The sequence below is a fragment of the Pogonomyrmex barbatus genome, unplaced genomic scaffold, assembly GCF_055798465.1.
Source record: "Pogonomyrmex barbatus isolate J1 unplaced genomic scaffold, ASM5579846v1 scaffold6, whole genome shotgun sequence".
Classification (NCBI taxonomy): Eukaryota; Metazoa; Arthropoda; class Insecta; order Hymenoptera; family Formicidae; genus Pogonomyrmex; species Pogonomyrmex barbatus.
The window spans coordinates 9,460,839-9,472,942 of record NW_028297160.1 but is presented as its reverse complement, the minus strand read 5'-3'; the positions used below and the strand labels follow the sequence as shown (position 1 = coordinate 9,472,942).

General features: G+C 42.0%; 1 protein-coding gene across 4 annotated transcripts in view; it reads left to right on the top strand.

The window, feature by feature from the left end:
* LOC105432933 (uncharacterized) overlaps positions 1–12,030 on the top strand; it is a 61,854-nt gene extending 49,824 nt beyond the window's left edge. For 3 of the 4 annotated variants that reach the window (XM_089082651.1, XM_011647947.2, XM_089082652.1), the window contains 12 exons: positions 2,821–3,031; positions 3,600–4,112; positions 4,412–5,273; positions 5,666–6,541; positions 6,706–6,915; positions 8,602–8,783; positions 9,280–9,528; positions 9,617–9,778; positions 10,027–10,312; positions 10,395–10,626; positions 10,717–10,870; positions 11,172–12,030. In XM_089082651.1, coding sequence (XP_088938777.1) covers positions 2,870–3,031; positions 3,600–4,112; positions 4,412–5,273; positions 5,666–6,541; positions 6,706–6,915; positions 8,602–8,783; positions 9,280–9,528; positions 9,617–9,778; positions 10,027–10,312; positions 10,395–10,626; positions 10,717–10,870; positions 11,172–11,432 — 4,149 coding nt within the window. In that variant the 5' untranslated portion in view covers positions 2,821–2,869 and the 3' untranslated portion in view covers positions 11,433–12,030. The remainder of the gene's footprint in view (positions 1–2,820; positions 3,032–3,599; positions 4,113–4,411; positions 5,274–5,665; positions 6,542–6,705; positions 6,916–8,601; positions 8,784–9,279; positions 9,529–9,616; positions 9,779–10,026; positions 10,313–10,394; positions 10,627–10,716; positions 10,871–11,171) is intronic. The other variant, XM_011647949.2, reaches the window with a different exon arrangement.
* Positions 12,031–12,104: the final 74 nt, after the last annotated feature.

Genomic DNA, 12,104 nt, shown 5'->3' with positions numbered 1-12,104 from the left:
AGCGTGTCCGGTTTGCATCCGTGCGAAGACCCCATACGGGTGATAATCTCGCTCGTTTCTCCTACATATGTCGGCATTAGCGCCATTACCGTGAGAAATAACGTGAGACAAGTGTCGGCAATTATTTATTTATTTTGCGACACACTGAGTACTTTTCTTCGCACGGGATGATTCACAGGGTCCCGCCTCGCCCGCCTCGCCCGCCTCGCCCGCCTCGCCCGCCTCGCCCGCCTCGCCCGCCTCGCATTATCACCGCATTGTCATTTCCGCACGAAGGTAAGCTGAGCGGATAGGATCACTTGAACTCGTGACTTCTCCCAAGCGATCTATTGTTTAATTACTTGGATTATTCATTTAGCGATTAAATCATTCTTCCTGTTAAAATGTGACTTATAAATATCAATATGTCTTCTAAGGAAATCTGAATTTTTTTTTTGTAAGTTCCCAATGAAAATCCAAGATTCCGCGATATTTTTATTTGCTCATATCCTCAAAATGAGCCTTTCCTTTCATTGACAATCTTAAGATCTTAAGATCCGAAGTCACTTTCCATAAACTGTACAAGTTAAAATCGAGATAATCCAAAAATAGATATTTAAATTCTTAAAATAAGTGGCTCGCTGAAGTGGCGAACGGCTACGGCGCTTTGTGTCTTCCCACCAGCACCGGTAGGGTTGAAAAGCCTTCGTGTGTTGCAATATGTAAAATTCATTGGCATTGAACCTCGCCTTGTTCCTCGTCTGCCATGCCTTGGCGCGCCACGCCACGCGTCATCTCAATGGAATGAGAAGTCCCGACAAGGTCTGTCTCTGCAATCGAAGAAGAAAGGAACTTTGTGGCGACCCAGACGACTCGCTTTCCGTGTATTTATACAGGGAGTCGTCCCTTCTCGTGGAACACGCGGTTATACAGACACGGAATTAATTAAACAAACTATCCCCGAGTAGTAACCACCGCACGACAATTACCGTACAGTTATACAGTAACCGTTAACTTATAATGATTGCAAAGCGGCATTATAATAAATCTGCGGTTACACGGAGCCGCTATGAAAGATTTGTGCATTCTGAGCTAACGCAATTTGCCGGTTTAGGGAAATAAAAGAGAGAAAGAGAGAGAGAGATAGGAAGAGAGAGAGAGATAGAGAGATATTAATGATGGTCAGAAATCCTACGCAAGCTCAGATTATTTTGTGACTAAAATTATTTTTATTATTTAATTGACATAAATTTGGCAATGCATATTTTAATTAATGATATTATTTAAGAGATTAGAAGATATTTTTAGAAAAATTTAAAACTCAAGCGATATTCTATATCTCCAATGAAATAAATACTACGTTCCAAATGCAGCCTTTTCCCCCTCCTCCCTCAGGAATTTATCTACCTAGACTCGGAGATCTAGGAAGTCTATCTAATTGAAACGTTGAACTTTTGCTATTCCTTTGTCGTGAGAAGAATTACGAATCCGCCTCGACGCCTCGGTGCACGAACTGCAATTCAACGCTTTTTCCGCTTCTCTCCTCTTTTCTCCTCTTTCCATTTGAAAGACCGGCACGAACGGAGGGGCGAGGAAATTTTTTTCTGACTTTACTTAGAAGAGAGCGGGAATAATCGAATTCGGTATCCGGCGTCCGAGGCACGTAATTCTCGAGGCCAAATTTTTTTTTATACGACCGTAGACTTTTCACGTGCGCGAAAGGCGCGGGCAGGAACGCGGGAGACGTAACGGATCAACGAGATTGGCAAACGGTACTTCTTCGTGCCTGGTCTGCGAGCACTCTCGCAAGTCCTGCATATTAATGGAATGTCACCGAGGACGTTGTCTCGCACGACGATATCTTTTCCTCGATGATATCCTTCGTTCCGGCGTGTCGCGCGCGTGCAGTTTCCTCTCCGATTGATATCTAAACGTGAGAGGAGGGGGGAGGGGGGAGGGAAGGGTTTTTCCAGCTCCTCTGGGATAAAGAGCGAGTATCAATAGCGAGAAGATGAATCACAAAGTTCCCTGAAGTTACCTTGCTTATCTTTGAATAGAAACGTTAAATAAATCACTGTTTTCTCAACTCTCGATCACCTCGCTCATTATACACGGAATATTTTACACTTTCTTTTCTTTTTTCATCGCTGCGCCATTTTTTAATGATAAAAACTTTAAGACTTTCGTTGATCGTGTATATTTTAAAATGTAGGAGCGATCTACAAAAATATATAAAAAAAAAAAAAATGTGTGTGTAAACTTGTTTGTTTTTATATATCGCAAACTGTTCGATTCACTCTCGACTGCGTTTATAGAAAGAAAAAAAATTTTCGCGATGGCACAATATTCTTACGTATTACTTGCTAATGACGGGTACGGGCTAGGCCATCACCGTTGCAAATAAAACCGAGACCGGAAGTGAGGCAATTACTCAGCCGGTCGGGCAGCTCCAGTCAATTGTCCCGATTGTATTCGCGGTAGCCATTGGTAGCCAACGGTGCGGACAGGAAAATGTACTCACTCGTTTCGTTTTGGTTTTCAACGGCCGTGCCAACGTAATCGCTCGTTGACAGTCGCGTCGCGTTTCGTCATAGAGAAAATTTTAGGGAGAACGCAGCCTATTAGCTACTCGCTCGCGGTGATGATTTTTTTTTTCCTAAAAAGCATTCGATGCTTGAAAAATTTTCACAGAAAGAACGTGTCTAATTCACACGTGTATGTACAAATATATGTTTTTGAAGCTGTTTCCCGCGCGCAATCACGTTTATTTGCGCGTACATAATGCATCGTCGATCGTCGCGAAGAGTCGAATCGATTACTATTTCACCTCTTTCCTTTCAGGGTAATGATGTAACGGGACTTTCGCTGTCGCTGTCGCGGTGAGGCAACAATGTCCACACAATGCAATCGCTTCGTGCAAAACGCCTGGAAGAAGGAGCTCTGCTCGAACTGTTTCAAGCCGAAGGAGGAACACGCGTCGGCCGACGATGGCCTGAGACTGAACGTCGAGAAGGCTTCGACGAATTTGAAGATTGATCATCTTCAGCTACAAGTACTAGATCATATATATATATATATATATATATATATATATATATATTTTTACAGACATTTATATATATTTACGCAATTATTTTTTTATGTTATATATTTAGAGATTAGAAATTTTAATTTTCGAATTAATTGAATATTAACAGTTTAAATTAATTTTAGAATTAAGTGAATTTAATTTAGAATTAATTTAAAAATTAAAAATATTTTTATATATATTTTGTATTTATATTAGATACGCTTATATATTATTTTCTGGATGACTTAGATTATCAACTCAATTTAGGTCATTTATAGCTTGACTTATAACGCACTTATGACGCATATTAATTAGCACTCGTCTCGAAGGATTGATACATAATAAATTGAGCGTTCGATAATTTATAGAAAGATAACGCTCTCTACCGTTGCTGGAGTCGTGCCAGATTTTCGAGTTATTTGTATATCCGATTAACGGGATGTAATATTACCGATCAAGATTATTAAGACCTCCTGTTTCCTGTTTTGCACACGTCAGTGATAAATGTCGCGCTCCCATCGGAATCAGACGATCGAATAATTTTTTACAGAGTATCCTACGTGGCAAGACGGTTTGTCGGAAGGACCAGCGGAAGAAGAACGTCGGCTTCCCCGAGTCTCTCACCGAGGTAATCGGCTATGGCGGCGACGACTTCTCGGACGGCGAGGAAGACCGGGACGGACCGATCGACTCCTCCGCAAAGGCGGAGGACCTGGTGCCAGATAGCGAGGAGGAACGCGCGTTGTTCGATTTGACTCGCGCAAACACGAACTTCAATACGGTCACCGCAAATTTGACGGACGTCGAGAGTTCGCAGGACACGATCAAATCGTCAACGGTGTCGCCCGCCAAATCCTTCGCCTCGTTGATGCTGGGTAAAGTACAGAGAGACGCTGAAGGTAAAAAGACAACCCTCTTGGTGTCCGTGACTCCTTTCGGCGGAGACGAAGGAGTGCCCACTGCCAAGAGGCCAGTCGATCGGAAAATCAACACGATCAACTTGCAAACCAGTCCGTTCAGATTGAAGGCCGGCGATGGTGGATCGCCAGATAACACTGCCGAAGTAAGTAAAATAGAGAAAATAAATTTTGTTACGGAGAGTCGATTCATAATTAATCCTCGATTCATAATTTATTTATTTAAGGATGAATTAATTAATTCCGAATTAATCTTGTTTATATAAGCAAAATTAAATACTGGATCGACTTAAAATTATATATTTAAGATTATAGATAATATCAGGATTCTTTAAGAAGAGAGAGTTATAAAGCAATATTATAAAAAGCGATTAAATTTTCTCGTGAGTTAAATTCCACTTTACAAAATATTTTTCAATAAACATTTGTGTATAAAACGTTAAAGGTCACGAAGAAACTCAATGGGTCGGAGCGGAAGAAGACTGACGAGCAGGAACAAAAGTCTCCTCCGGAATTGGAGAAGATCATGGACATGCCGTTAATCACGTCTACCAACATGATTTCCATCATCCGGAGGGAAACCACGGCGGATACCGCCGCCAACGCAGATGCGGCGAAGACGGCGGAAACAACGGCGCAGAAATATTCGCCCGTCTGCAAAGCCGACAAGAGAAACGTCGCTAGCGTCCCCCTTAACGCCGTTTCAGCGATGAAGAAGATTGAAATCGAGCCGAGGATACCTGCGCAATCTGCGCCGAGCAGCGACGTGGGAGAGAGCGTAAAGAGGACGACAGCGAATAAAAGCGAGTGCGCGAGACAAGATGAGGGGAAGGAAGAGAGAGTTGAGCTTGCCTCGTCGAAGAACGAGGAGGCACCGGAGAACGAGCGATCGATGAACGTCGACAAGAACATCGTCAACAAGGACAAGGAAGCTCCGATGTCGCAGGTTCGCGAGGTCGAAGGAGAGTGCGACGGCGCGGAGCGGAAGAAATTCTGCTTCGACAGCAGCCGCGAGCTCGCGGGCGAACCGGATGGCAAAGCAGACGAGGAGGAGGTGATAGAACCACCTGCACTACCCATGAGCCCACCACCGATCATAACTACGGAACCGAGATCTTCTTTCCTACATGGCGGCGTTAATACTGACCCGAAGGTGAAGCCCATTGTACCGCAGAAACCGGTGACTTTTCTCGCGAAGGCGAACACGAACGATGGCCCACTTGCCGCGAGGAAAATTCCCAACGGCGACTATGTATTACCACCGCCGTCAGTGCAAACTGTTGTCGGTAGACCCGTTCAGAATTTAGGTGAGTGTTTTTCGATTTCTTTGAAATGCGATTAAAAAAAACAAGCAATATTAGAGATAAATTGTTTTAAATAATTGATAATTTAGAAACGTTTATTACATTTTATTTGGTCTAAAATAACAGGAATCCTCGGAAAATTGCTTCTGATTGTTGTACGATCTTGAAATTTTTTCGTCGCTTAGTCTTGAGATGAATTTTGAAAAGAAAGAAGAAATTATAATAGAGATAAGGTAGAGAGCAAGTTGGATAGCTCGTAGCAATCATATATAATTATTGTCGCGATGAAAATAAAATAAAAGGATTTTCTTATATCTTAGTCTTTCGTTCTTTGGCTTTTTGGAAAAGTATGCGGTTTTAACATCATCACGATGCGAGCTACTATCTCCTTCTAGGTACGCAGGATATGAGCTCTCGATGTTCAGCGAAGAAGAACGTTACGAACGAGATTTTATCGGAGCCCGATCAAGTCTCTCCGACCATTATAAATCAAAACTTGGACTCTGAAAATCAAGCGAAAATTTCATCGAAATCCGCTCTCTCGCCGTTGCCTCCGCCAGCCTCGTCGCGAGATTATCCGATGAATAATGAAGAAGTAGACGACAACATCACGCTGGACGAGGAGTTTCCGGAAATTACTCCGGTTTCTGTCTCCACGATGGAGCTCGTTCGTTCGCCGAATAAGAGAAGAATGGCTCCGCGACCGCCGGAAACTGCGGAGGACTTTCTGCCGGTGTCCTCTCTGTTCGCCAGGAATCCGGGGGCGAATCTAAAGTCCGATTCCCCGGTCGTTCGCGAGAAAGAGAAACGGGAGAGATCGTCCTCGTGCAGTCCGAAGTTCCGCAAGGCTGTCTGCGATCTGCCAGATCCGACAAACTCGAACGTTAAGCAACTGCCCATCGAATCCGTACCTAGAAGAACGATATCCTTGTCGCAGGATAGTCTGACCACGGAAAAGGAAATCCGGGAGGAGAAGAAGAGGGGTAGAAACCGAAGGGGTTTTTCCCTCAAGAGATTTCTGAGAATGGGCACGCGGAAGGACATGGACGTGATCACCGGCCAAACATCGGGCGCGAAGACCGACGAGATACCGTCGACGCCGCAACCGAAACCGCGATTAGAGATAATCCATCCGTTGGAGTTGGACGGTGCCGCGGTCGAGGTGGTAGGAAATGACAGGATCAATGCCAGGACGAGCGAGGATCAGACGGATTTCTGCGGTGCCAAAAATGACGGTTCGAGAACGGCGCGATTTCCTCCATCAACCGCGGGTGAGCACAAAGTTCCTTGTAACTTACAGGATATTTCAGATAAAATTCTTTATTTATTCTTCAGAATATTCGTTAAAATACTCATTATTAAAATTATCTTTAATAAAAATAAAATATTAAAATCTCATAGGGGGAAAAAAAAAAACGTTATGTTATTGTTACAGCGAGGCCCGGGAAACCGCCCCCGCCGCCGAGAAATCAATCCCTCGAGGATTGGTCGAGGGTAGATTCGACAAATAAGCCCGTAAGACCGCCGCCACCTCGCGCGGAAATCAAATTAAACGTCGCCTCATCGAGAAACGACAAGACATCGTCGAAAGCCACTTGGAGGCCGACCGCCGCGACGACCTCGGACTCGATTTACGCGAATCTGGGTAAGTTCAGGCCCATACAGTGTAACTAAGTTAATCGTCGCGACCATTCTCGATGTTAACAGCCATACTCACACGAATCCTCGCGCCAGTCGCTTTTTAAAACGGGAGAGACGTCACGTCGCTTGCGTGGGTACAGCGACCGAGCCACGTCGTGATATCCAATATCCTCCGGGATACAATTATATCCTGCGCGGTTGGTCGAATTTTTGAAACTGAAGTATATAATTTAGCTGAGTTCAATTTCCAATGTTTATTCCTTGAAAACGTGACATATTCTATACAATGCAATCCTTGAGATTTGTAGCGTTGAAAATAGGGGCCGTTCAATATGGACGTCCTGAAGAAACTAATAAATCACTCTTGGAAAGTCACAACACTCTGTGATACATAATGTTATATCATAATGACGTAAATATTTTTACTAAAAGAACTTACTTCCTATTTTTATTTCTTACTTTTTTTTTTGGACGAGACTCAAGCTGTCAAGCACCGGTATCGTTTCACGTAACGTAACGTTAAGCAATATTGATCGAAGGCTTATTGCTTCTTGCTCTTTGCGACACGACTCGCTTTTGCAACGCAGACAGATCCGCGGTAAGATTTACAATATAAAGTTTGAGAATGGCTGGTTATACGCTATTTGTGCTATTTGTTCGTCGACAAAATGCTCCTTGTAAGAGTGCAAAGGACAAAAACTCTGTAATACATTTGTATTCTGATGAATAAACGTATATTGTTTAAAAAAGAAAAAAAATTAGAGTCTTGTTCTTTCGATCACGTATCGGTCATTCTCTCGTTCTCTTCGATCGTGAACCCACGTACGCCTTACGGTACGTAATCCCCCGATGCTGTGGCTTGTTCGTTGCACCTTCGCATCTCTCTCTCTCTCTCTCTCTCTCTCTCTCTTTCTCTTTCTTCTCTCTCTGTCTCTCCTCCTCCTATCATTAAACGCGAACAACGGTGACGTCCGTCGCGGCGGCATAAGCGCGACTACTCAAGCGTAAACGTTGCGCATATCCGCGTTCACGTCTCTCACCGTTTTCTTCTTTTCTTTCTCCTTTTTTTTCCCTTCTGCGATGGTTACGTAACGGTGCGTACCATAAGTGACGTTTGTCGAGGACTCCTCTAACCGACTGCTGGGTGCAACTAACGCCGCACGCATTGCATGCGCTGTAATCGGCATATCACTTAGGAATTACAATTTAATTAAGAACGTAATGATGTAAAGATCGCAAAAAAAGCTCCTCGAGGAAAGCTCCTCTTCGCTCGCGGAAAGAAGACACGCACTGTCTTTCGCATGTCGCGTGAGAGACGACGAGTGCTCGAGTGCTTTGAACGCGGTAGGACGTATCGCTGCGTTAGCGCTCAAGTCAACGCTTGAAATGTTCATGAAATTAGGTATCTGGATATTAAAAAATTAAAAAAAAAAAAAAAAAAAAGGAAAGAGAAAAAAAAATAATTCCACGTCTCGATAGTGATGAATCCACACGCGCGATGTGTGGACAAAACTCGCGATGGGTGAACTAACGTTCGTCATATCGCCACGTCGGGCTCGACTTTGCGTCCCGCGGATCTTCCTTCGAGTACCCTAGTGCTCTAGGCGAACTTGCGCCCCGTTTCCTTGACATGCCTTGTGTCTTGTGGTACTAACCCGTGGCGCTTGACGATGGCGGACCGTGCCTGCAGCAGCGGAGGATGTTACAGGTGAGGTGCGCAGCGCCTTGGCGCCTTCGAAACCCCAAAGAACTGCCAGCATGAGGGACCGAGCTGTCTCCCAACCCGTCTCGAAAAGGGCGTCGGACACGTCGACCGAGGGTCAACATCGGGATTACGGACTCGCTGCTGCACGACCAACATCCGACTCGCCGGTAAGAGGGGTGTCTTCTCTGATACCCGGTTTCGGACGATGTTTACGCGAGTATTAATATGAATTGATTATTATCGTTGGACTTGGCATAAACATTGATACGAACAATGACTGAATATTCTATGACTGAAGACGAATGCCATCTTGGGAAAGATACAATGAAGAAACAATGAAGAAAGAACATAATTACCGCAATAATTTTCTGTGGGCAGTTTTATCTTCAAGCTGCAAAAGAAAAAGAAAAAAAAAACACTTAAATAATATTGAAACAGATTGAAATAAAATTTATTTTTAAAATTTATATATATAAAATTTATATCTATGATTAACGTCATCTTCCGATCACATAAAAAGATACGACGATAATTGCAAATTCGGAAGGAAGGTTTATATCTAAAAATATATAAAAGAAAAAAAATACGAATCATTGTATGCGCTAAATTATTCCAAAACCGTCTCAACACGAGTGCAATTTACATTTATTTGCATTTCAACAGACATCCAATGACAGTCATGTATATGAATGCCTCTCGAGTTCGCCTGAATGCGACTCGAATCTCGAGCTGCGGCACGGAAATAGTAATGGATTCCGCGCCGCTTGCAAAAGGAAGTCCGATAGCAGTGCGATGAACGGGGAATCGAAGGTCCACCATCAACCCTTTGTGAGGTCGACCTCATTGCCATACTGCGGCAGCGAGACCGAGAGCGAGCTCTACGCGCCGTACACTTTTTACACCGGCGACGAGGTACGTTGACTATCCGAGTTGACGTTTTTCCATCCTCCGTCTCCGATGGCATGGATGTCGCTTATTAATCGAACATACGTGAATTCAGGGCGCCGAGGAGGATCAGGATTGGAAAAACACGGAGGACGAGCCGAGGATGGGCCGCTTGAGGCAACGCCGTGGACGCACCATCGTTCATCGAAGTCTTGAAGATAATTACGGCGCGGTGGTTGTGGCGAATCACGAAGCGCTCGCTCAATTTCTTGAACAGGTACTGCTGCTCGGCTTTACGTATTAATTTCTCATGTACGCCTAACGGAGATTTTATTAGCTTCTATTTGTAGACGCAACTTCTGTCTGTAGCCTTTAGAAAATAATTTTAAATCGAAGATACATAAAATATTTTAAATTCAAAACAATTTTTTTTATCTACTTACTATTATTCTTATTTTATATAATGATTATCATTACTTTTTTATTATTTATTATTACATATTTTTTTTTATCATAATTTTTTAGGAAAATCAATCCGTTCAGTTTCCGTCAAATCTTCGCGCCCTCAAGAATGCGAATCCACAATTGAAACACTTTAATGTCGACACACTATCATCAATCTCTATCGGTAGAAGGATATTTTGTCCAGCGACGTGGAATGATCAGAACGTTACTCTCTGCATAGCATTCGATTTGGTCATGCCCATGCCGCAGAAGGATTTCTATTTGGCGCCCGTGATAGAATTTGTAGATAGAGTACCGAAGGAAATAATCGAGAAAGTCCAATCGTCTGGAAACGACGATGTCGAAGGTAATAATAACGTCACGACTTCAAGATATCAAAATATAAAACAGAAATATATATATACGTAATAATAATCTTTCTATTTTAGCCACAATCTCAGTTCTTCCATGTCAGCACATCACCACCATACAATCGTTCGGGGCGATGTCCAAGGATATGAACGGCGAAGGCACAAGCAGAGAAGCGTCGTTCATTCTTCTCCAACTAGTGAACGCGCTGAAGAGCCTTCAAGCACGCGGAATCGAGGACGCGAGCAGATCTCTGAGCGACGTCGTACTCTGCAGAGAGGACATTTATTATCGGCTGTACCTTCTGCAAGGGTTAGTATTTTCCCGTGTGAGGACAACTCTTGACGTAATATAATAATGTAACCACGTCCCGTTATTCAACGTTTAACTTCCGTTTTGCAGGAGGTTAAACATAGACCTGAGTGACGAGCCTGGCGAGGAACGGGTCTCCTTGTGCGAGTGCGCTTTAATAGCACTGCAACAGTTGCATCTCACGAGCGAGCTTCCTCTCATACAAGATTTGCTGATATGCGAGAAAGCAGTCACTCTCTCGCAGGTAAGAACTCATTTCTATTCGATCATAGTGTGTTAAACACGTATGCAAAATTTACAAAATTTTCCCAATTTATCCGAAAATTTATTTTTACCATGTTTATGTATATTTTCAATTACTAAATTCATATATATATATATATATATATATTAGAACTTGTTTCAAAAAGCTTATTAATATCAAATAATAATGTTAGGTTTTTTTTATATTTTTCTCTTTCTATTTGGAGTATCTTATTTTGTACTTATACTTATTATATTTAATTTAATTAGCAGAAAATAAATTTAATTTCTTTGACAATTAGGTAAAATCCGTGTTGGAATTTTCATTGTGGGGTCCAGCTGACGTACCACTCGGTGGTCCACGAGAGAGAGAAGTGGCACTTCAGAGATGGCTCGACCTTGAGCGGGCAAACGTGCTTCATGCTCTTGTCAAGACGAAGGCAGCTTTAACCGTTATAGATGAATATCAATTATTATTCTTGGTACGAACCACTGCTAAAATTATGAGCGAGGCATCAGTGCTCCTCGATGAGCAACGTAAACGATTGGTACAAAGATGCTGATACAGTCTCCATTATATATGGTGTAAGCTGTAAAAACATTAAAATGTATCCGGCGAGAAAAATTAACATTTACATCAGTAAATGGAAATCTGAAAGTTAATTTATAACCAGTGTATTACAAATATTACAATAATGTAACATTTTTCTTAAATAATTAAGTTATACTTTTTCTAATCGATGATCATTTTAAATCATTTCGACATAAAGAAAAAACAATTTGGTAATTGATTTGTGCTAACGTAAGATCGAATCGTATGATTGTTAATAAGAAATATATATTTTTATATATATATGTATATGCAGAATATATTAATATACATGTAATTAATTTTGAGACAGCTCAATGCTATAAATATTTTATACGTAATGTAATTATCTTATTATATTTGATAATAAGATGACAATTAAATTAGGAATGTGCCAATGCTCAATCAAAGTGTGATTTTGCGTGCGGTGTGCGTCTCAAGTCTGATTTGAAGAATGAGTTGAAAGTTCATAGCTGTTTCATTTTCAGAAAAAAGTGCGCGATTATTTATAAATATTTATAGACATTTTACACATTTACATGTTTGTAGAAATAAACATAATAACCACAAAATGGCTTCAAATATTTTTCAGTAAATTGACGATGGTAAATATAATGAATTTGAAGGCGCAGGCAATGATTATAAT